Source organism: Pan troglodytes, chromosome 5 (assembly GCF_028858775.2).
Source record: "Pan troglodytes isolate AG18354 chromosome 5, NHGRI_mPanTro3-v2.0_pri, whole genome shotgun sequence".
Taxonomy (NCBI): Eukaryota; Metazoa; Chordata; class Mammalia; order Primates; family Hominidae; genus Pan; species Pan troglodytes.
In genome coordinates, this window is record NC_072403.2 from 60757480 (window position 1) to 60782119 (window position 24640).

Here is a 24640-nt window from a genome sequence, read left to right on the forward strand (position 1 = left end):
CTGTAAGGTTTGAAGTGTCTTTTCTATTAAGCATTTCCTGAACTTTCCAAGTTAGTTCATTATTGCCTTCCATGCTGCTATGCACATTTTCTGTAGCACTTAATCAGGCAGTGACTCAAATCTTTGTTTATGCCTGTTGCTCCAGCTAGACTTTGAAGTCCTTGAGATAGGAACCGTACTTTCCCCATTTAACATTTTCGAGCTCATAGTAAATGCCCAGCATATTTCTTAAATAAAAATGAGAAATAGGAAAAGTGAGTTTTAATTTGTCATGAAATCTAGAGTTAGTCATATAAATAGATAAAGTAGAAATTGAAAAGGCTCTATTATTTTTGAAGAGTGTTACATATAACACTTGGGTGAATGGGAGAATCGGTACAAGGGTTTTTCTAAACATTTCAAAGGATTTCAAAAATCACAAGCATGGGTAATTTTGCATTGAGATTTTAGGATTCTTTTGTTGTAGTAAATGTAGCAACTCTCCATATGGATTCACAATACACATTTTATCTTTCGTTATACCTAATGATTTCAGTGTTCTCTTCAACTTGCTTTTGTCAGTGTCTTCATCTGTTCAGGACTGCTATAACATAATGCCATAAGCAGAGCAGCTTTTAAACAGCAGGTATTTATTTCTCACAATTCTGGAGACTTGGAGGTCCAAGATCAAGACTCTGGCAGTTTGGATGTCTGGTGAGGGTCCACTTCCTGGTTTTAGATGACTAGCATGTTGCTGTGCCTTCAGATGAGAGAAGGGGCGGGGAGCTCTCTGATACCAGCTTTATAAGGGCACTGATTCCATTCTTGAGGCCTCCCACAGGCTCCACCTCCTAATATATTGTCTCCTTAGAGGTTAGGATCCCAACATAAGAATTCAGGGAAACACAAACATGAATGTTACCATAGCAGTCGGTGTTTTTTTTCAATAGCTAGTGGAAATACCAAACTGAATGTTGTTCACATGTTCATTTTCAGTTTTTTTCTGACTGAAGGTAAGTTGCGCTCCAGCAATGAAATGACCCAGAGCATGTATTTCAATTATAATAAAATGAAACAACTCACATTAAAACAAAAAGGAAACCTGATATATGAAACAAGTTAGTAATTTATCCTATGATAATATAGTTTAGTGATGATTACAAAACACAGTATCACATTTCAAAGCTAAGTTTTTGTCAAAATTAACATTTGTTATGTAAAATATCATGTACATGAAGTTTTTGATGTACATTCATTTCTGTAGCACATATAACCTTAATGGTGGGGCTTTCCAATATTTGGTATTTTCATATAAATGCAAGGCACAACATGAAAGCAAGAACAAAGAACCAATCTATTTTTAGATCATTGTCTTTCAGTGGGTTGGAGTGATGAGAAAAGAGGGAGGCCCTATCCTACCCCATGCTGGCATATCAGGATCTCTGGGGGAACTTTTCAAACTGCTCATTTTCTTTGGCCCCAGTAGGAAGCACCAGGTGTAATGTGAGCTTTTGCCTGACAGGAGTGTACTATTCTTGAAGAATATTGAAGCAGAAAAAATGAGAGTACTGTTGGAGGAAGAAGTTAATAGCTGATCTGATTTCTGTTTCATAGTTCAAAAATATAAAAAATAAAATAACTCATTTTAAAATATTCAAAATGAAGCATTTATTTTAAAGTTATTTGTTGCCATAGATTCTGTCTTTGCTCGTAATCAAGTAAGTGTTGTTGACAGGGGTAAAATAAAGGAGACCAGATGTAGAAATAAGTATGTGTCAGTGACAATATACACATATATGTAACACATATGCACAGGAAATCCAGTGCTTGACCTAGGAGGGCTGAATTGACTCTATAGCTTGCAGCTAAATGATGGTATGCCTCAAATAAGTTCCTTTAACAAGAAAGTGAGAAATGCCAAAACTGATGAGTGTGATAGACCACCCCCTTCTACTTAGTAAGAAAGGCTGGGAAATGTGGGCATAGAACCACAAGCACTGTATCCACATGTGTATCCAATAAATAACAGCAGGCACGCGTGAGCTCAACATTCAAACAACTCTAATTGTGTATTCAGACATTAAAGAGTAATCATAGGTCAAAATTTAAAATTGCCCATTAGAACATGATTGCTCTTTGACACTATAAAAATGTTGTGTTACTGACAACAAAAGTTATTATCCATGTGTGGAAAGAACTGGGAATCTGTTTATTTATCTAGCCAAGCCAGGATTCTTGAACAGACTAAAACAAGAAAGCCTGAAGGTTACAGATGACAAATAACTCAGAACACAATTTATATTGATCCTTCTTTTCAGGCTGTTATCCTTGACAACTGTTGTACTCCTCTTAATACATCTACCATGTGTTCTTAGACTGTAAACTCCAGTGGGACAGGGGAATTTGGTAAACACCTGGATCAATATAGAATATCAGTAAGTAAAATTGTTTCAGGTTTACAAAGTTTCTCACGATTTAAAAAAACAACAACACTGTATCTTATTATCCTCTTGAGCAAATGTGATAAAAGCCTGTTACAAGATAAATAGTTTTATTTCTGAAAGCCATTATGTTAAAGAATTTTCTGTCATGAGATAATATATAACACATCACATATTCCCTGAAAGAAGCTTTTAAAATGTGGAGATGCAGCATTGCTATGATATAAAAAGTTAATAACTTATAGAGGTTCTTATTAAAAATTTCATTGTTTCCTTTATTTGATTCTTTAATGTTGAAACATAACATTATAAAAGAAACAACATAAAGAAAATAAACAATATTTGCTGGTTGAAGTTATGCTGTCAAGGTACTAAGCTCTTTCTTGCAATGACCTGGAGGAAAATTTAGTATTTTACATTCAGATCATTTTTTAAACCAGATTTATAGAGAAGCAATTTAAGGTAATTAAGCACTTTAACTCTGACAGGTTGATGTTATTTAGTGACAGGTGTGTCATTTTTATGACAAACAGCTAATTTGAAGACTATATTTCCTTCCTGTAAGCCCTATTTTTCCTCCTTTTCAAGCCTTTACAGGTCAGCTGTCTTCCCATCCGTGGTCCCTCTTGCTTAGGAATCATGACTTTATTTGTATTCATAATATGCAAATTTGCTGCCATTTGCCTGAAACACTTTCAACACAGTTATTTTCTATTTCATTTAACTCATAATGAAGGGATTGGTGTATTGGGTCAACCATTATTTCCTGTATCTCAATGTTTTCTTTCTCACATTGACACCAAGCTCTATGTTTAAAGATAGCAGAGCAATTGTCCTCCATGATCTGACTCCAAAAAGTAAAGCTTTGTCCCGAGATGCCCTCAAGTTCCATTTCAGAGGTGTTTGCAAATTTATAAATTATGGATTTATTTTTACTCATTCTGGATTATATTTCTCAAGCTCCTGGCCTCAAGCAATCCTCCCTCCTCAGCCTCCCGAGTAGCTGGGATTTCAGCCATGGGCTACAGTGCCCAGCTCTCATTCTGGATCATATTTCTATTGTCTTGACTCTGCCAACTTCTACAGGTAGAGATTCCTTAGGTCCAATATCTACTATATCGAATTTCTTCTTTTCTGGGGTTATGTTATTAGGAATTGTGCAGGTGTCATGATTTCAGTCTTCAACTCTATTATGATCATCGTCTTTGTGGAAGTTCTGATTAACTTGTTTTTCTGGAGGCTACACATGCCCTCATTGATCATCATAGTTACCTTGTTTTTGACATTTTTCTACATTTTTCCATATTTGTATGTTTGTCCTAAGATTAAGAGGACCATAGAATTCCAGGCAATAGCTCCCCTTATTTTGTGTAAATGTCAGATTGTCTCCTCATTTTATTTCCAGTACTCTATTAGTGATCCCCACATAACCTGTAACTCAGTCAGGCAGAAATAAGTCTTATTAAGACAGAATTTTTCAAGGAGTGCTGATTACTGTACTTGCTCTCTCTCTGTGTCCAAGAATCTTGAAGGGTTCTTTAGCTTTTAGGAGTAAAACAAAATGATTTGTTCAGAGTAATTGAACCCCCAAGGTGTAAGATGAGATTTATACACTTTATTTTCACAAATATTTAAAACAAGTACATTTTGATAACTAGAAAAAATAGAACAAGTCATCTTTAAGTTAATATTCATGTATAACAAGAAGATATGTAGAAAATAATAAAAATAACCTCATACAATTTGCATATATTTATAGATTTGTTTCTATGGATATATTTCTCTATATTTCAATAAGTGGGTTTATTTCAGCATTCTTTGAACTTGACTTATTTTTATCATTGTTTTCCATTATATACGTGTACCATAATTGGAATGCCTTATTATTTATTGGACATTTAAGTTTCTTACAAATGTAAGTGTAGAGAGTGTAGTGCTGAACATGCAAGTATACATATCTCTGTATATTTGAATCATGCTTTTCCTTTAGGATAAGTCCAAAGAGTTGGACCGGCATGGCAAAAGAGTATGGCTTGGTCACCTATTCACTGTAAAGAACATTGCCAGATTGCCATTTAGGAAAATTGTCTGCATTTCTACTACCATTGAGACTTCATGTGAATATTTCTGACACCACCTGCTAACTTTGAATGTTGTCAATAGCTTCAATTTTTAACAAAGATGACAGGCAAAACATGATAGTTTAATCTGCAGTCATCTGTTATTGAGGTCTTGTGCATCTTTTTGTATGTTTCTTGGCCACTTATATTGGTTTTAATAATTATTCTTTTGGGGTATTAATCTTTATTATTTCCTAACTACATTAATATAATATTTAATCCTTTCTTAACTGCTATAAAGTCATCTTCATAAAATCATCTCAAGTGTTTTTTTAACTCATTCTTTATTTTTTTCTACATACCTTTCTACTTGTCTGCTTCTTATATGCTAGTAACATACTATTTTATTCTAGCATAATAGGTTTTTTTAATTACTTTTTTCTCTGACATTTTCTGTATAGTCTTACATTTCATTTTTCAGTCAAATATTGGAATCATTGCCCCATATGCTTATGTACCACACATGTACAGAGTAGATTCTTATGTCACTTCCCAGCTCCTCCTCACTAAGATTTCATGGCAACCCTTATCCATTATGGCTGGGAGAAACCTCTTTTGTTCGGCTGAGAACTGTCCTCTGCATCCTAGATTGTTGTTGTGCCCTCTTATTTGGCCAATATAATTTACTGCTTATTTTAAGGCTCCTCAGACTAATCACAGTTTAAAGTCTGTTTACATATTGTTCATTGCTCAATTGTTAAGTTATGAGCCAATGTTTTTAAAAACTTATAAATGAAAGACTCTTTCTCTCCTGAAATGCTTTACAAAGTAGTTGGTGTTCACAGGTTTTTAATGTTGCTAGAGAATGATGATCAGTACATATGCTGATATGTAGGCAGTTATCAAGTCCATCTGAAAAAACAAAACTTCTTCAAAAGCAGCCAGTGGCATGATCTTCCACAAGTTCTAAGGTACCTGTGGAGTGAATCTACAGGTACTGACATTTCTATGTAGAGGTGCTGTCGTCCAAAGATTAAATATTGTTCTAAACTAGATCACTGCCTCCCCCTACTTTCTAAGACAATTTAAGGAAAACACACCTCCCATTCCTTGCCCCACTCCACGGCTCTGTTTTAATATCTCTCACAGGTGCCTGTCAGCGAATGAGAGCCCAGTACATTTTTTTAATAAAAAATAAACATATGGATATGGCTTCACCTCTGCCCATGCCAGTCATTACTATTCATTCCATGGGTGTACCAAAGATGTTCTGACTGAGGATTAAGACATTAGACTAAGAGACTTAGATACTAAGGTTAGTAGATGACATTAGGACTAGAGCTATGAAGCCAGAATGTGGTAAGAGCCAGGATTTGGCCATGGCTTCGGGAACTGAATGCAAGCCAAACTTGGCATAGTAGGAGTGGGTGGCAAATACTACCAGCTTTGTGGAGAAGGCAAGCAGTAAAAAGAAGCAGAGAAAAAATATATTCTGTGGAGCAGGGAAAGAGGAAGAAAGAAGAAAATTAGAGGGAAATAAGAGAGCAGAGAAAGAAAGGAGGAGGGAGAGGACGGGAGATCAACGATCTGTAAAGAAAGGAAAGACATTCTGGCAAGTTGTAAAATGATTGGCAGAGGTAGTAGCAATGGTGGTTAAGGCAGGACCTGGAGTAGGTGGATAGGAGGAGTAGTTGCAGGGCACCTAGTGGGAATAAAGTCTTCTCTGTTTCTACTCAAAGAGCAAGAGGTGGAGAAAAGAACCTGGGGTCAGCAGGGAGAATTTATTTGCTGCAAAGAAAATATAAGATGGTGGTGCTGTTTGGAACTGTTGGCCCCTGCTGTTCTGGGAATAGCATAGCATAGTGGTAAAGTCTTAGCTTTACTACTGACTGGGTGGCAGGAATCCTCAGGAAGCCAGTTATCTCCCTAATACGAAGCTCTCAGTACGTGTGCGATTGTGCTGAAAGGACTAAATTATGAACCTGAAACTTAAAAATTGACAAATAATACTTGTATATGTTTATCAGGTACAATGTGAAGTTTTAATATATGTATACATTGTGCAGTAAATAAATCAAGCTAATTAACATATCTTTCACCTCACATTCTTTCCTATTTTTTTGTGGTAAGAACTCAACATTTTTATTCTTGGCCATTTTGGAATACAATACATTATTATGAACTATCGTCAACATGCTGCGCAGTAGATCTCAAAAATTTATTCCTCCTGTCTAAAACTTTGTGTATGTAAAATAGTCTTTACTATTTTCTTAATTACACAGTTGAGAAAATAAAAAGTTTAGAAAGGTTATGTAACTTAGTAAAGGCTAAAACTTATATGTCAACAAAATAAATAATAGAGACATTTAAGAAAGTTGAATAAAACTAAAATATCAAGGTTTGGCCATAGGATCATAATCTTTTATGATCACAATCATAATGTAAAGGAAATTGCTTCCTTTATGTTATGAATTCTCCATTTCTGTTTTTCCCCATTTGCCCCCTATAAACATGTTTTTCTCTTCTATTAGAAGAACAAAATCCCACTATTTATCCTATTTATGTTAGTTATGATTTTTCCTCTTTCTTTTCATGGTTAAGATTCTATACAGAATAGTTTATATATATTCTCCCTGACACTATTATTTTGCATTCATTCTACTGCACCTACTATTTGAAAAAAAAAAAAGTATTAAAATAACCAGTGACATTCTAAATGAAGACTCTTTGTTTCAACTGATCAGCTGGTTCTATCTCTATGGAGACTGTAGATTCTATTTAAATGGCATTTTCAAAGGACCACAAGATAAAGAGTGTGTAGTTCAATTTAAATATAAACTAGATCATTTATACTATTAAGAGCAGATAAAAGTGCCAGAATCTGTGACAATTACCCTATATAGTTAACATACATGAAATGAATTGAGTTGGTGTTTTGGTACCTATTTTATCAGATTTTCTTATCTAAATTTAAACCAATAAAACAATTATTATTATTTTTATGCTTATTTATTTATTTTTTTGAGACAGAGTCTCACTCTGTTGCCCAGGCTGGGGTACGATGGCATGAGCTCGGCTCACTGCAACCCCTGCCTCCTGAGTTCAAGCGATTCTCCTGCCTCAGCCTCCCGAGTAGCTGCTATCACAGGCGCGTGCCACTATGCCCAGCTAATTTTTGTATTTTTAGTAGAGATGGGGTTTCACCAAGTTGGCCAGGCTGGTCTTTCACTCCTGACCTCAGGTGACTCCCTGCCTTGGCCTCCCAAATTTCTGAGATTACAGGCGTGAACCACCATGTCTGGCCGAGAAAACAATTATTTTTAGACTGAAAACTCAATCTAATAAAGTATAGTATATAGTTAAAGCAAGACAAGTTATTTACCATTCTCTCAGTTAATAGATTATTTTTTAAAATGGTGATTTGATAGAGGATGTTGCTAAGAATTATATTTCAGTCCAAGTAATATGACTAAATAACAACATACTGAAATAATATATTCACAGATACAGCAGGTATTATACAGTCTCTTTTGTCTAATATATATTTGTGAACCCTTTTGGTTAGACATTCTTTCCTGATTATATTGAAACCCATTCTGTTTTATGAATGCCCATTTCCATTTGTTCTATCATTATAATGTGTTAAGGGTGAACAGTAGCATCAAATTTATACTCATTACAGTTATATGGAGAAAGCCTACTTTTTAATACGTGCTATGCATCCATTATCAGCCTGTGCCTTTTCTTGAATGCCAGTTAACCATAAAATAAAACAGATGCTAGAAACGCATTCCAGCCTCTTTTGTTGTTTCTTTAGGATAGAAAAGCTATTATCTACATTAGTCTTATTATGTTTTTAATTAAAGATTATTCTTATCATTGTTTTATTCAATCAAATGGTATTTAAGAATATGCTACTTTTCGTAGATTGTTTTATTTACATATCTCAATGATTTAGAAGTATTACCATGGAAAATAAACAACCACAAAGCTTTATTAAATGTGGCTAAAATAAAAAAAGTTAAAAAAAATTCAGTATGAGTAAGTTTTTGAGTAACATTAGTAACCATTCTCAGAAACCTAGCACTGCATCTCTTCAGTTCTTTATTCTCTTTGCTCTCACTTGATCTTTACTTTCAATTTCTATACTTAACATCTCATTAGCTTTCAACATAAGGAGCCTTCTGACAGGGTGAGACTGAGGAAGTAGAAGAGAGGTTTTGATGATATTTTCATAGAGAATGTTTTATGAAGATTTTTTTTTAAACAGTGTCATAGAATTTCAGAGTTTGAAGGCACCTCAGAGGTCAGAGTTGACCTAATTTATGTATTTGTTCAATGTATGAATTTTTTCTGTTCCATGCGAGGTTCTGGTTAAACACTGTAATGTTGCCAAATTTTTGAGGATATATTAAGATTTGAAGGAATCTTGATTTCTAAAGCTAATACATTTTTTATATTGGCTTGGGAAGAGACCTAAGGTCATAAGTATTATGAGAACATATTTAGCTTGAATAAGTTACTATATGATTTTTATCAAAGGAATGACACGAGACAGATATGATGTAGAACTCTGTTATGAATCAAAGTCCACTTAAGGAATAAAAAATTACCATTACTTATTTAAGGTTCTTCTTGGCCATAATTTAGAGGATGAAAAAAAAGTGGGCTTGATACTTTCAAAATAACAGGGCAGCTGTTGCTGTCTAATTTGTTGACCAAATGGAGATTTCTGCCTTCTTGAGATTTCATGGAAAAAAAAAAAAAAAGTCTAGCAATTACTGTCAGGGTGGGTGCTGCGTAAAGGATAGCTATTCTACTGATAGAAGTTGTATTTAGTGATTTCGTTCACTCTCAAACTCCTTATTCCCTTATGTTATGTTTTTTCTTTCCTCTATTTCTTTATTAGAAACTAAGCAATTTCTTCCGTGAGCTATTGTATTTTCACTGTTGAGATTCTAACTTTTAATAGATAGGGTTCTTTCATTTTTGAGAGTTATTCCTGAAGTATCATTCTACTACCAAAGAAAAGAGCTCCTTCAAACACTCTGAAATCTGTCATATAAATATTGTATGCATTTAGCATAGATGAACATTTTCTGATATCTGGTTTATTCTGATTAGTTAATTTTTAATTTCTAAATTAAAAATTTAAAAATTGTATTTTATAATTTCTCATCCATAATGGGTTTAGGTGCTTTTATAATTGAAGTTCTCGGACTTAAGATTCTGTCCTAGACTTGCTTCAGCTATAGCTCATCATAGAGACAATGTACAATTCAATACCAGCCTCACCCAAATGGCAGTAACATGGAAATTGCCAGAAGTTTGAGGCAGGATTCCAGAACATGGGGTACAGGTGTACTTCAAGAATGGAACTTTGAATCACACTGTTCCTTGACCCTTCTTATTAAGGGAGCATTAACCATATATCTGTGATCAATTTGGATTCTATGTTCTGGAACCCCTCAGGTATACCCATTTGTCCTTGATTTTGGTAGGGGGCTGGAGTCATATAGTATAATAGTAGAGTACTGATCTAGAAGAAAACTAGTTCTAGTCATAACTTCATCACTTACTGTGTGATCTTAAATAAATATTAGTTTCTATGATATTTAACCTTTTATTGCTGATGTCTTTGGCATGTGTCTGTATTAGTGGAAATACTACTACTTGTCTAACACAACTCATAGGGCTGTTTTGAGAAATTTGATTTTTACAATACCTTCCACAATGCAAGTGTTATTATTCCAAACTTACTAAGATCCATGTTTTTTACATTTATTACTTGTAGCATTTAGAATGTATTTCAGGTTATACTTCATTTGAATATATGGCGGGTGACCTTTAGGAGTCTTCTAGCTGTTTCATACAGGTGTTCATGCATAAAATATTACCTAGAACCAGAAGACCAGCAAGCAAAGTAATAACGGTCCGTATATTCCAATCCAACTCCCTCTTGGAATGCTGTAGATTCCAGATGAAAACTATTAGTTTGGTGCAAAAGTAATTGCGGTTCTTGCCATTACTTTCAGTGGTGAAACCGCAATTACTTCTGCACCAACCTAATACCATGAGAGATTTCTGAGGCATTGCTTCATTTAGAAAATTATTACAATTTTCAGGAATTCAAAAGAAAAAAGATGAAATATTCATTAAATATATTTATTTGCATGTTTAGTATTTGAAAATAACTGTACCTGATGCTTTGGAGAAATAACAGTGAATAATAAGTTTTATTGAGTTATATTAGTTAATTGGATGGGATACAACAATGACTTAGGTCCACACCTACCCTCAAGTAACTTATTGCCCCCAAGAAAGTAATAAGTAAGCAACAAGGCTGAATAAAATAAACACTCCACTAAAAGTATACCTAAACTGTAGAGGAGCATAAATTAGGATGCAGTTAATTTAGGCTCAGAGAATTGGCAAAGGCTTTATGAAGAGGCCTGCAGAAGCCTGTGCCTTTAAAGATGAGTTGAATTTTCTTAGAGAAAAGAAAAGACGGGGATTTTGGATGGAAGGAACGACATGAGCATGATATTGGGAAAGTACATGGCCATCAGAGCGGCACACATGGAAGATTCAGTAAGATGTGAAACTAAGAAGAAAAGTAAACTTTTGGTAGACACTGAATATCATTGTAAAGAATTTATTTATGATTCCATAAATTATTTTTAAATAGTTTATCTGAAAGAAAGATAGATTGGAAATTGGAGGCCAGGAGCTTTCTTCTGAGACCCAGACCATGAAAACCAGCTCACAATGAGTTTCCACCTAGCTGTTTCATAGATGGCTGGAACTCAGCGACCCAAAGCCAGATGGATTCTATCCAACAATCAATATCCAGATGTCTGTAATTGACAACACCAATCACTTAGCCAACAAGAAACCTGGAAATACATTCTCCTCATGTGCCCAACCATCCAATTGACTGTCAGGTTTTATATTTGCCACCTACTTTCTAAATATCTCTGAAATCCGAGTTCATTGTTCTACATCCTTTAGCGTGCTATTCTCTGTTCCCGCCTCTACCGGATCTATTTTCCATGCTTCTCTGCCCTTTCGTTTTCCGAGGCTAATGCCATGGACTGCATTGGCTGGGCTTCCTTGCTGCCTGCCTTTCTGGTGGTCACCAGGTTGCCTAGTAGGAAGTGCCAGCAGGAGAGTAGAACACTAGAGCGGGGCAGAGTTCACTTTCCGTTTGCTTGCTTGTTTTTTCTCTTGCTCCCTCACTCCTTGAGTGCCAGAGTTCTGTCTCCCATGCTGGTTTCCTTAGCCATGCTCACACTTCAGTAAATAGTCTTTTCATAAATGTCTCATTTTCGTAAATGTCAGCATTGAAATCTCTTAGGGAAATTTGGATTCCTGCCAGAACCCTGAATGATAGAATCCCCTTTGCCAATTAAGTTAGATTCTCGTTTCTGGACTTCTGCAGCAGTTTTATGACTGGTCTTTCTGTGTGCAGACTACATTCTTTATACTGCTTTGAAGAACTGTTTTTTTTCCAAACATGGGATGTAACAACAGTTTGTAATAAGAAAATATACTATAATGATAAACATGCAACATACAATATCACATACATAAGATGATCTCAGCTTTGTAAAAATATACATATACCAAGATGAAAGGAAAAGAATCACTTTTCCTGGTTGCGAAATTATAGCTATTTTTCTTTTCTTAGTCTGTTGTCTATCATTTTTCTCCTGGGGGGTACAGAGAGAGTGAGCATGAGAGGAATGCAGAATGACACACAGCGTGTGTGTGTGTGTGTGTGTGTGTGTGTGTATGTGTAATAGAAAAATATTTTATACATTTTTATATAGAATGTTACCAACTATTTGTTTGCTTCTTTGTTTTTTGATCCAGATGTTAGAATTGAAAGAAATGCCCCTAAACTTTACTTAGGAAGTTTGAGTTAAAGAAAAAAAAAAAAACAAAAGCAAAGGCAGTCTGACATTAAGTCTAAAAAAATAGTGAGATGATCTTTCACTTTTAGCTGGATAATTAGTGATAAGGTTACCTCAGGAAGTGGGGTTAGGAGCCTGTTTTAGATGCTCACAAATTGTAATTTACTTTAAAATTAAATATTTTATTGAATAAGTTACATACTGTCACAAATTATAAATTCAGAAGAATATTTTACAAAACCCTTTTCTTCCCTCCTCACAGATGACACAATACTTTGGGCCCCTTCTTAGCATATGGCTTTTTTGTATTTCGTAAGGTCAGTAATAATAGCTTAAGGTTAGATTTTTTACTGAACTGCTTCACATTTTAATAATTTGGATAATTTTTCCTTCGCTGTGACTATTGGGATTTTTATTGGCCATCTGATATAATTTTCTCTTGCCATTTTATGTTTCTGAAAATGAAGTCTCAAGAAATCTAAATTATAGGCATATTTAAATTGTCTCAAAATATTTCATTTGCCCAAATTGAAATTCTAATTTAAATGTTGCTGATCACAATAGATACATCTTTTTAATATTATTTGTGTCTTTATGTATGAAAGATGAAATTATTCAGCCTTTGGAAATATGTAAAGTTTAAGTAAGTTTTTAAATGCCATTTTATATTTTTGGTACAATAACCACATTTAATGTACTGCTCCAAGATAATTTTTATACCTTTTTTTCTATGTTTTGCCCTCTTTGTCTCATTTTCTTCTTCTTCTTCAATCATTATATTTCATGATCCCTATGTTTATAACTTAACTGTCTGCTTGAGGATATATTTATATGAAGCATATTTTATTTTCCCAAATAACATTTATTTAGAATATCAAGTGTGATACATAAGGCTGTGAAAGTTTTTGAATTTCACAAATAAAACAATTTGGTTTAATGTAATGAAAATGGTTGGAGTAAATGTGGTTGTTTTAGCTTTTGATATAGGCAATCTCAATTTCAATAAAATGTCAATTTTTAGATGTAAAATACGTAATAAACAGAAGCAACCTTCCAAATCAGAACACCGACAAGTTCTTTTTTATGAACCTGAATTCATAAAGGAAGTGAATTATACTTCATAATTTCCCCAGCCAAAAAAAAAAACCAAAAAAAGATTCTGACGGTGAGATTTTAATCATTACTTGAAAAGTTGAAAATAGAAATTGTTAATAAAATGCAAACTCTACATCTTACAGCCCAATTGAAAAATATTTTCTAAGTTTTATAATTTGAACTATATATTATATTTATATATTGTTTATCTGTTTATAGATTATCTATTTTCATTTATCGTTAGTTGTTAAATACTTGTGAGAGGAATATTCAGTTAGTATTCTAAGTAACATGGCTAAAGTTGTTCAGTTTAGCCTGATGGCCCCCTGAAAATTTATTTCTCACATCTTTAGCTTTGAGAACAAATGTTTTCTACCACCAAAGGTATGCTGTCTTTCAAGTTTCAGGCTTGAAAGTGAAAAATAATGCATAATTTACGGAAGCTATTGGTGTGAAAATATCCAAGAGAAGAATGAGGAATAGTGGAGTGAAATAAACAGGAGATTAGGTAGATAGAAATTGACTATTGGGTACAGATGTAGGAATATATTACATTAAATACAAAATTGCTACTTTACCAGTTTATGACTTGACTATAACTACTTTACATTCAAGTTTTTTATTCAAATGGAAATTACTAAAAAATAAATAGGACTATATTTTTCCTTTGCAGTATATTTGATTTTTTTATGCTAGGTTAATTGTTTATACTTGACATCAAAGTGAAACAATTATCACCCAAGTAAAAAATGCAGCCTCTTAAAATGGGAATAGAAAGTTTTGTTTTGCTGTATTTGTTGTGTTAATTGTTGGAAGAATATTTGGTTGAGGTCAACATGAATTAAAAATAATGGCTTGAGAAATGTGAAACACCTCACCAATCTTCTCTTTACACGTGGACTATCAATTTCTATTCTTCAAGTTATATTGTCACCAACATTTTTATTCATAGCCACTATTTAATGCTTCCTTACCATGTGCTACTGCTCTAACAACTTGGTATTCATAATCTCAATTTTCCCAATAATCCCATGGGGCAGGAAGTATTTATTTGATTTTATAGATGAGGAAATAGAGGCTCAGAGATAATTTTCTTCTCTCAGTTTGCCCGAGTAGAAAATGGCAGATCCCAGATTGAAATAGATATACAGAGACAGACACTTGTGGAAGAAAAGGAAATACTGACAGGTGACTTCGGGAGAATGAAAACAAAAATAAAAAGGGAAAATTTAGCAAGAATGTTATATACGAGTTAAAGAGAGATAAAAATAGAAAAAAACATGAGAAGAGGAATAAGATAGATAGAGTAAAAGCTAAGATAGGTTATTGGATACTTAACATCTTGTTATGGAAGTTTTCAAACATATGTATATGAAGAATCAGTTTCAGTAATTATCAACTTGTGGTCAATTTTGCTTCCTTCGTATCTCCCACTCTTGCTGAATTACCTTAAAGCAAATTTCATGCATCATATATTTTTAATTTCATCTGAATTGTTTCAATGTGATTGTCTTTTTTTTTTTAAAAAAGCTTTTGAAAACATACCCCATGTGTAATTATCAAACCTAAAGAATAAAAATAATAATTAATATTATCACATATCCAGTCAGTGTTGATCTTTTCCTGATTGTTACCTAAATGTCTTTTTACAGTTGTTTTGTTGAAATCCAAACAAGATCTGGTCCACACATTGCATTTTGTTGATATGTCTCTTAGTAATCTTTTAATCTATAAGTTTCCCTCTCCTTTTTTGGTAAATAGTGGTGGGATATTTTCTGTTTTCTAGGTGTCTTTAAACGTAAGATACCAGTGGGTGTGTTCCTGTGAACATCAGCAAAGTACTGTGAAAAACTAGAATTTATTCATGAATTATGTGTTGTATAACATTGCTGCTAGAAAGGACAAAACCTTAACTTTATGTTACATATTAGAAATGCCAAGTTTCATGACATAATAAAAAATAACCTATTTATTTTTATATTGAACCTAGCACTTACATTCTGTCTCACCCTAGAGGTCACTTTTCATCAAACCCAATGAATTTGAATTTTTTTCTTATGCTGATTTCTGGTCTCTTCACATTCTTCTTATCCATCCATCAGTCTCTTTGGATGCTGTTTGGTCGTTTTTGTCAGAACCCATCTCTCTATTAACCTGAGGAACCCCTAATCCTGAGTCAAACCCACTTCCTGCTGCCTTTGCTTTCACTCCAGGGTTGTTGGGCATTGCTGGAAAATGTCTAAAACATTTGTAAAAAATGTCGACTTCAAGTTTACATTTTTGAATCTCAATTGGGCTCTCACTGAACTCTGCCAACCCTTTAAAAATTTCTCATAAACTGTTATTGTATTTCTCTAAGCAGCTATTCTGATCTTTTTCACTTCCTGGCAAGCCCACAATCTGAGCCCTCACTGACTGCACCCAGAGGAAAACTTTACCTCCAATCATGAAGGGTATGTTAACAGCATCAAGTGACAGTCCCCTACTCTGGTTCCCATTTCTCCTTTGTGTCCTGTTCACCACCAAAATATGCCTTTTCATTTTCTTCTTCCCTACAGTTTTAGCATATATGTATAACTTAATTCTAAGGCAGACTTTTTCTCTTGTGCTTATACCATATCATTGTGATGCCACTGATATCTTCTATCATCAAGCAAATCACCTCTTTCCTATTTTATTCTTTTGATGTTCACCCACCTGTTTTTATGCATAAAAATTCCCGAGTTTCTATAGTTAAAAAAAAAAAAGCATAGATAGTTAGATGGGTAGATGTGTGGATGGATAGATGGATGAATGGTAGGTAGATTAAAAAGTAACACAACTTTTTATCATATTGTTTTGACTTAGTCTGATGGCTTTCTTTATACACAAAAATGAAATACTACTTTTGAATTTTAAGTTTTCTTATAATGCTACAGTAATTCTCCATGTAATTTAGGTCTCTACACCCTAGAGATTTCTGTCTATCCTTTCTCTGTTGTCCGTTAGAAGCAATTAGCCAATGAGTCTTGTCACATCATCCTTTACAACTTTACCTCCAACCCTTTTATTCCTGCTTTCGCCATCCACGTTGGCATCTCATGCTAGACTAGGACTGAAAACCCCTAACTCCTCTACCTACTGGTAGAAACTCACATTTCTAACTCATCCTATGTATACAAACACGTTAATTTTCTCAGGTATTGTTTTAATCATGTGATTCTTTGACTATAAAGTTATGAATGGTTCACTGTTGTGCCTTATAGAATCCATAGTTAGCCTAGCATTCAAGGACTTCCCTCCGCAATTGACCAAATTTACCATTACAATCTTTCTAGCTTTATCGCCATCTCTTTCTTAATAGAATTCCATTTCCCAACAAAACTGGGCCTCTAGCTGTTTCTGCGGTAGTGCTGCTTTGCCACTGAACCTTCCTAAAGCTTCTGCTCCTATTCCCCAAACCCCTCTTCATGCACTATTTTACAATTTTCCTTACGCAGAGGGATTTTTACTCCGTCCTCCCTCTTTCTCTTTCTGCCTGCAGTGCCCTTCACTTCTTTTTTCATGACAGACACCCTTTTATATCACTAAAGTACAAAATAAGATAATAGCTATCTCGGGACCATGGATAATTACATTACTGAGAAAAAGTTACCTACCAAGAGGTCTCAGGGGGAATTTTTTTTTCTTTAGTCACTTTGCCAAAATCTAGATTCTGAACCTTACACTTAAGAATTAAAAGCCTGATTCACACACTCATATTGACTAAGCTTGGAACACGGATGTCTGACAAAATAATTTCATTTTATAGTGCCAATTGTAAGTGCTCAATATCCTAGCAGATTTGTGTTTTCCAACTGGCTCAGTCTCCTTTGTGGCAATATACACACTAAATCCCAATATATTTGAAGGCTATAAAATCAGAACAAGAGGAGCTAATAGGATGTTTAAAATGCATCTGGCTCAGATGCCATTACCAAACCAAATATACCTAGCCAATATTATACGAAGATCAAGTTCATGCCTTTCAATACCCCTCCTCTCTTCTGGATAGTACACAGATGAATGTGGGCAGTATTTGTCTCTTTGACTCTATTTGCATGACTTACGAACCAACTTCTACATTTTTCTACCGAAATATCTACTTTTATATGTTATGTTGCTATCTTTCATCTGGTTATTATTACATCTTGCAGACCTTGCTCTCTGCTAAGGGACTTTGAATGCCAGTGCTTTCATTTGTTGACATTTAATTCTTAGAAGACAGTCTCATTTCCCTTATTAAATGAGATCCACAGGGATGCCTTACTCACTGTAGGCTCTAGGTACTGATGACACATAATTCTTAGTCATAAACAGTTATTCCCTTACAGTAGTTTGTTCTACTGTGTTATGTACATTTTATGGCAGATGTCACAATGATTTATAGTTCTATGAATGAGTCTTTCAATACTGTATACTCTTTGAGAACAGGTGCCCTGTAGACACTGCATCCCAACAAAAATTTATTGAATACCTGAAATATATCAGTTATAACTACCTTAGAAACTAGGTGTAACAGAGTAAATACTCTCAGGCTGTGTGGTTAATTATGGAAAGATCTAACTAACTTAATAATTACAAAACACATGTTTAGAAAGATCAGGTATGTTTTAGTCTAACCCAGAGGTTTTATTTACAACTAAAGTTTTCACTTAACTCTAAAGTGATTTTTTAAAAATTTCCACTTTTAAATATTCCCTTCCCAATGTCTTCTTTACATAATTAAATTAATAATTTAATCATTTCTCACTTTAATGCATACCTATATTCATGATTGGTGAAAATAAAAAAGCCAGAGAAAAATTAAAAAATATATGATCTACCTTTTGCCTTCTTGTTCAGAATTTTTACCTTCTTGGTCAGAATTTTGAGTAGCTTTTCTTGGTTCAAATTAATAATCTAAAATAACAGTTATTATAATACTCATTTTCTCCATAATAAGTTTTCTTTTAAATAGCACCAGTGAAAATGACCAATTACACATTCGGTTATAGTGCAAAATTGAAAAATTAATAGTAAGCTATTAAGAAATTAAGTAGAAAAATGTTTATTACTTTTAATGCATGGCTTAAAAAGTCCCATAAAAAATTCTTCTGTTTTAGCAAGTTGCCTTACGTATCCACCCGAAGCCCTCTCTCTAACTCTTGTTAAAAAATATAGCCATATCAGATGTATCTGTTTTTACTCTGAATTTTGATCCTGTGTCACTTAATAAATACCTGTAAAATTAAATATGACAAAATTTTAACATTTAAAAATATTGGTGATGGATTATAGATACTCATATTATTCCTTCAACTTTTCTGTAGGTTTGACAATTTTATAATAAAATTGAGAATGAAGGAAAATAGTCATATATAAATATTATATTTTGATACTCATTCCTGATGAAGTGATTCTATGGTAATGAAGTATTAGAATACTATAACATACACTTTGAAAAATTATGAATGCTTCATAGTTTCTTAGTAAAGTCTATTTTTAATTTCAAATATATTTCTCCTTACATTTTTACAAATATTGTCAGAATTTACTAAAACTGGCCCTGATCCTTCAATAGCAGCAAGTCAGAAAACACTGGGATTTCTAACTCTGTAGTAATACAGCACACATCTTTATTTTAAAGAACATCTGTATTAGTCCATTCTCACACTGCTATGAAGAAATACCCCAGACTGGGTAATTTATAAAGGAAAGAGGTTTAATTCACTCACAGTTCTGCAGGGCTGGCGATGCCTCAGGAAACTTACAATCATGGCAGAAGGGAAAGCAAACACGTCCTCTTCACATGGCAGCAACTAGGAGAAGTGTAGAGTGAAGTGGGGGAAAGCCTCTTATAAAACCATCAGATCTTGGGAGAACTCATTCACTATCACAAGAACAGCATGGAGGTAACCACCCCCATGATTCAATTACCTCCCACCAAGTCCCTCCCACAACACATGGGGATTATGGGAACTACAATTCAAGCTGAGATTTGGATGGAGACACGGTCAAACCATATCAACATCCTTCTGACATACTGAGAGTTAGATTTTGCAGAAAGTTGGGGGCATTTTAATTGTTTTCTGGTTGAACTAAATATGCTTTGGCATTGCCTCCTCTCTGTCTTCCAGCATCCCCTCAAATGGTGTAACTCCCCGCAGAGCTTCCTCTTATGCTTTGTAAGGTGCATTGTTTGTGTGATCACAGAGCTAGATTATTCTAACATAGGAGAGGCTGAGGGGTCTTGAGCTCATTTTTCCACCACTAATTACTCTGTCCTGACCCTCCAACATCTTGGCTTTGAGGGCCCATGCGTGGGACACTTACCAGACCAAGTTTCAGAAAAAGTAACTTTTCAGGAAGTACTGAGGAAGTTAGAACATGAAAGATTATTGAATTGTTGAAATCAGTAAAAAAAAACTATGGCTTTTCTTTGCAGTTTCTTTTAGGCCTACTCCTCATTCTTTATTCCTCCCAATTCCTTGTAGATTTCCTTATTAGAGCAAAAGTTCCTTTAAAAATCAAAGATGCCTACTTGCACAGAGCTGATATAAAGATTTCCTTAAATTGGACAAAGGTAAAAATGTGATTTATTTTTGTGGTATTAAGTATTTTCAGTTCTATGATATGATGCAAATAATGTGGAAAATAATGTATGCAGATTCCCTTCTGAGTTGCCATACACTAGTATTCATTTTATAAATTAATTTTGCTGTAACAGAACCCAAACATGCCTTTTACATTTCCAATTGACTTTTATTACAATAATCTAGATTTTTCCCCCCACTTTCACCAAGCAAGCTATGTACAATGTACCTTTTAATCCAATTGCTAAAAACTAGTGAGATCTCATTATTTACAAAGTCTAGATAATTAGGATTATAAGTTTCAGGTCTTGTTTGTATCCCCCTAGTAATATATAAATCAACTTTGAATAATAAGTTGCCAAGATGTCTAGTGTGACTCAGTTCTCATGTTTTAATATATATAAATGAAACCCTGTAATACTCTTTTATGATAGTGCTTGAAGTCTATGTCTATTTATATTATTTTATCCATCATAATATGGAGTGAATGAATGGTTATTGAAAACATAGACTTTTGGAACCGGGTACATGCAAGATATTCTCTGGTTCATTTGTTTATTATATTTAGAGGTGTGTGAGACTCAAAGTCATTTCAGTAACTTTCCCAGAATCACTTAATTTATGGCAGACCAAACCAGTAGATATATAGATATAGCAGTTAAGATAGATTCTTAAATATCTGAGAAATTATTAATACATCCATAATGTAAAGCTGTAAGTTACTAAGCAATACTATAGTGCACACAGTATATTATATATAAATTTCATGCAAAATGGATACTCTTACTTAGGCTATAGAAGGATTTGGGCCAAAGGTACTTCTTTATATCAGCCTCATTTTTTTTTTCTGAAATCATTTAGCAGATAGTTTTTGACAGGATTTACAGACTTGGAAATATATGTCCCTTAAGTGATCATTTCCCTTTATCTGTTATTTAATTCTTTAAAGTTTTTCAGTTGTGTTGAATTTTGTTATAATGTTATTGTAGAGCTCCATTAATCTGTTTTTTCAAAATTAGAACTCCCTATGAGTTTTTCTTCCGCTGAAAAAAATAAATCCTCCTATCTCTATTTAGGTAATTACAAAAGAAGTCTGAATAATATTCAGTTGTGAGGGTGATAGTGACAGTTGTGTGACTAAAGAACATTAACCCAAGGTACACCTATATTTCATTAAGTATCTAGGTCATACAAAAGCATATTGCTAATAGCTCTGTATTATAATAGACTTCAAAGGGAAAAACAATGTAGGTTTTAACATAAAATATTGAAAATAGTGAAGCATATTTGTAAGGAAATGCAAGTTTTCAATGTCAACACTGTAATGAATATTTTCTATGAAATGTGTCATTTATTTTCACTTTTCTTATCACTGGTTTCTACCACACTTTTTGGTTATTTGGTGCATTTATTAAATTACAATAAAAATCATACAGAAGGCTTCACAATCTTATGCAATTGTATGACTCATTAGAACTTAGATATTTTCAGTATGCGTATTACTATCAGACACATTTTCCCAACACACAGTTTTGACTAGATATTCTCTTTTCTAGCACTTATATTGGTCTCCAGACCAAATGTAATAATGAATCATATTTTCAAGATCTTTCATAATCTGTATAAATCCTAACTAAATTTATTCCTTACTTGTGAGCATAATGATCTTTGTATTTAACTTTATGCTAATTCAATAAACATTTGTTAGAATATTACCCTCATCTTCTTTTTTACTTTTGCCTCTGTATCTTTGCAGTACTAGCCTTTCACCTTGGATGGCTAAAAGTAATTTTGCTCATTATTTACTGCTTATCCATGAAGACCTGTTGTCTCTTTCATTCTACTGTATACCCCCCTTTACAACCATGTACATAAAGATTATTGTTTTTTCTTTCTCTGAATTACCATTCCCGTGTATTACTTAACACTTGATTATGTACTTTCCTGAATGGCCTTACATTTTGCAATGCATATGAACTTATCAAAATACCCATTGACTATATATGTAATATATACTGTAGGTGTCCTCCGGGGTCTGGGTCACTTCGGGAAAATTTAGTACTGTAAGAAAGATAAGTGAAGAAAAATGTCCTTGGGTCAGGTTCTCGGAGACCGTTAATACTAAAAGATGTGAAGTTTTACTCAAATCTTAAAAATGACCTGGAATAGCGTTCTGAAAGTTTTCTAAGTCTCATGTTTCCGATGAATGCATTTATTTATTTACCTTTTTGAATTATAATGCAAGAATTGTGAATTCATGACAAGAATTAATGAAGAAGCAAGTACATAATTTAAGAAATATATAATGTCATGGTAGTTTAATGAACACCAATTAATAGAACTGGTTTCTTGATTAATATAATCAATTGATGTACCTTTTGAAAAGCCTTATATTAATCAGGCATATAATTTTTCTTCAATTATATATAGCCATGTGGCCATGTGTGCAACACAGTGTAATTTTGATAACTAACCAAGCATGTAATAATTTCAGATCAGATTTGGCATACCTCATTTCTAATTATTATTCTTTCCCAGGAATGTAACCCATCATTTAAAAAAAAAAAAGTTACATTATATTTTGCCTTTTGCAGCACAGCTAGAAGTTACTGTAGATTTCATGTAATTTTTCCACACATCAAGTGAGAGTACAAAGAAACAGAAGCCCTGAAAAGCAACCTGGCTTGGTTGACATCAGATAAGCTTGTCAGAGATGTGTAATCTAGTCTTCTGGATGCTGATCCAGCGTATTATTTTGTCATGCAAGAAAGACTGTCATTTGTTCTGTGTTTAGTGTGACAGAAACATCCATTGGCTGAGTGACTTCAATTACTTTTTGCAAACAAAATCCTTTATGTATCCTAGTAATGTGTTTTTGTTCACTTCCAAAGTCTAAAGTAATGTGTTACATGCAGACTATCTGGCAAATTAAAAATAAATTTTTAGATATGCTAATTAAAGAATACCATGTTGTACAATACTGTTTCTGTATTCAAAAAATTCTGATTAAAAAAATTAGTGCCAGACTGCACCAGACATATGTTTTTACAAGTTATTTTATAAAATAAATGTGAAATATGGACTTTAAAAATCTTAATGCCTATGTATCATTACACCCCTCATTAATGCATACCTAATGCATTAAATGAATAATTTTGGGTATGATTTTAAGACTTTTTGTATATTTGACATTATGAAAAGTATTCTCAAACACGAATGAGATGGTTATCACTGGTTTCTCCCTTCATCTGGCTCCTCATACCATTTATAAATAAGAAAAAGGTTGTGGGAAGCTACTGGAATGATTGAAATTATTCTTTCTAGAGAAAATCTGATTGGAGTATGTTTCACAGGTAGTTTGAAGAATGTTATCACAGATAAAATTCGAGCATGGTCCAGTATTTTGTTTAAACACTGTAATTAGCGTAAATAAAATTATTTCATATATTATCCATAACTTTGCTCATCTTCCAACGTATTCACAATGTATCCGTTACATTATGCTGTATATTGCCATTCGCCTATTCTCAGGTCATTCCATTCCCCCTCATTTCTTTACAATTTTTGTTTTCTGGTCTCTGTCACTCTTTTCAACATTATTCATCTGACTACCACCTCTGCTTCTATTTTTGGCTTACCATCTCTAGTATCTGCTAGTAAAAAATATTCTTGTCTTTTTAATTTTTTAATCTTTATGTTATAAAAACTTTCAAAAGTAGGAAGAATAGTATATGGAGCCCTTATGTACAACCAACTAGCTTCAACAATTATCATTCATGGCCATTTTTTTCATCCATTATAATGGGAAGTAAATATAAGGCGTGATGTTTTCATCTGTAACTATATTAACATGTATATTTTAAAGATAAGATATATATTCAATCTTTAACAATAATTCTTTAATATCTAATGTTCTTTAATGCCGGCAGGATCTAAAATTCATTTATCCTACTTTCATTTCACTGCCTCTCACATTCATGACATCTTCTCTCCTTTCTATATCAAACTTAAAGCCCATGATCAATCATTTCAGCCACTCCATATTATATACACCTTCAATCTCCCTGCCCTCTTTCAATTTGTTACACACTCATGGCAGAACCACAGCCATGGCTAAATCAAACTCTGCCTACTCCATTCCTAGAGGCTTGCCACCAAACAGCGTTGAAGAATAACTCACAACCACATTGACTGGTCCCATATTAAATTTATGACCTGGTGAGTCTTAAAGCTAACCATCAATCATATTATATTTTCTTAGTCTATTTTATTTTCTACTCTCCTAGATGACTACATAGTACCCTTTTCCTCAGATCTCTAAAATGTCTTCTGGAATCTTCACTCTGAGTTGAAGACCAAGCTTGCTTCCCACTACACTGAGAAAATCAAAGAATTCAGAAGAGAACATCCACAGCACCACTGCCATGCTGTCTCCCCCACCAGCATCTGCACCTTTATACTTGGCCCTCTGGCTTCATATAATAGATGACCAGTTACCAGTCTTTACTTTACTTTCTGTGCTATAATTTTCTTTTTTCTTTTTTTTTTTAACTTTT

The 24640-nt window shown here is 33.6% G+C and overlaps 1 protein-coding gene across 3 annotated transcripts in view; it reads left to right on the forward strand.

The window, feature by feature from the left end:
- The window catches only part of FAM83B (family with sequence similarity 83 member B), a 97837-nt gene that overhangs the window by 51970 nt on the left and 21227 nt on the right, over positions 1–24640 (forward strand). The window contains exons 1-2 of one of the 3 annotated variants that reach the window (XM_054685899.2): positions 19771–19844; positions 19986–20074. The exons of the other annotated variants lie outside the window; for them this stretch is intronic. Coding sequence (XP_054541874.1) covers positions 19808–19844; positions 19986–20074 — 126 coding nt within the window. The 5' untranslated portion in view covers positions 19771–19807. Of the gene's footprint in view, positions 1–19770; positions 19845–19985; positions 20075–24640 lie in introns of those variants that run through there. 3 annotated transcript variants of the gene reach the window in all.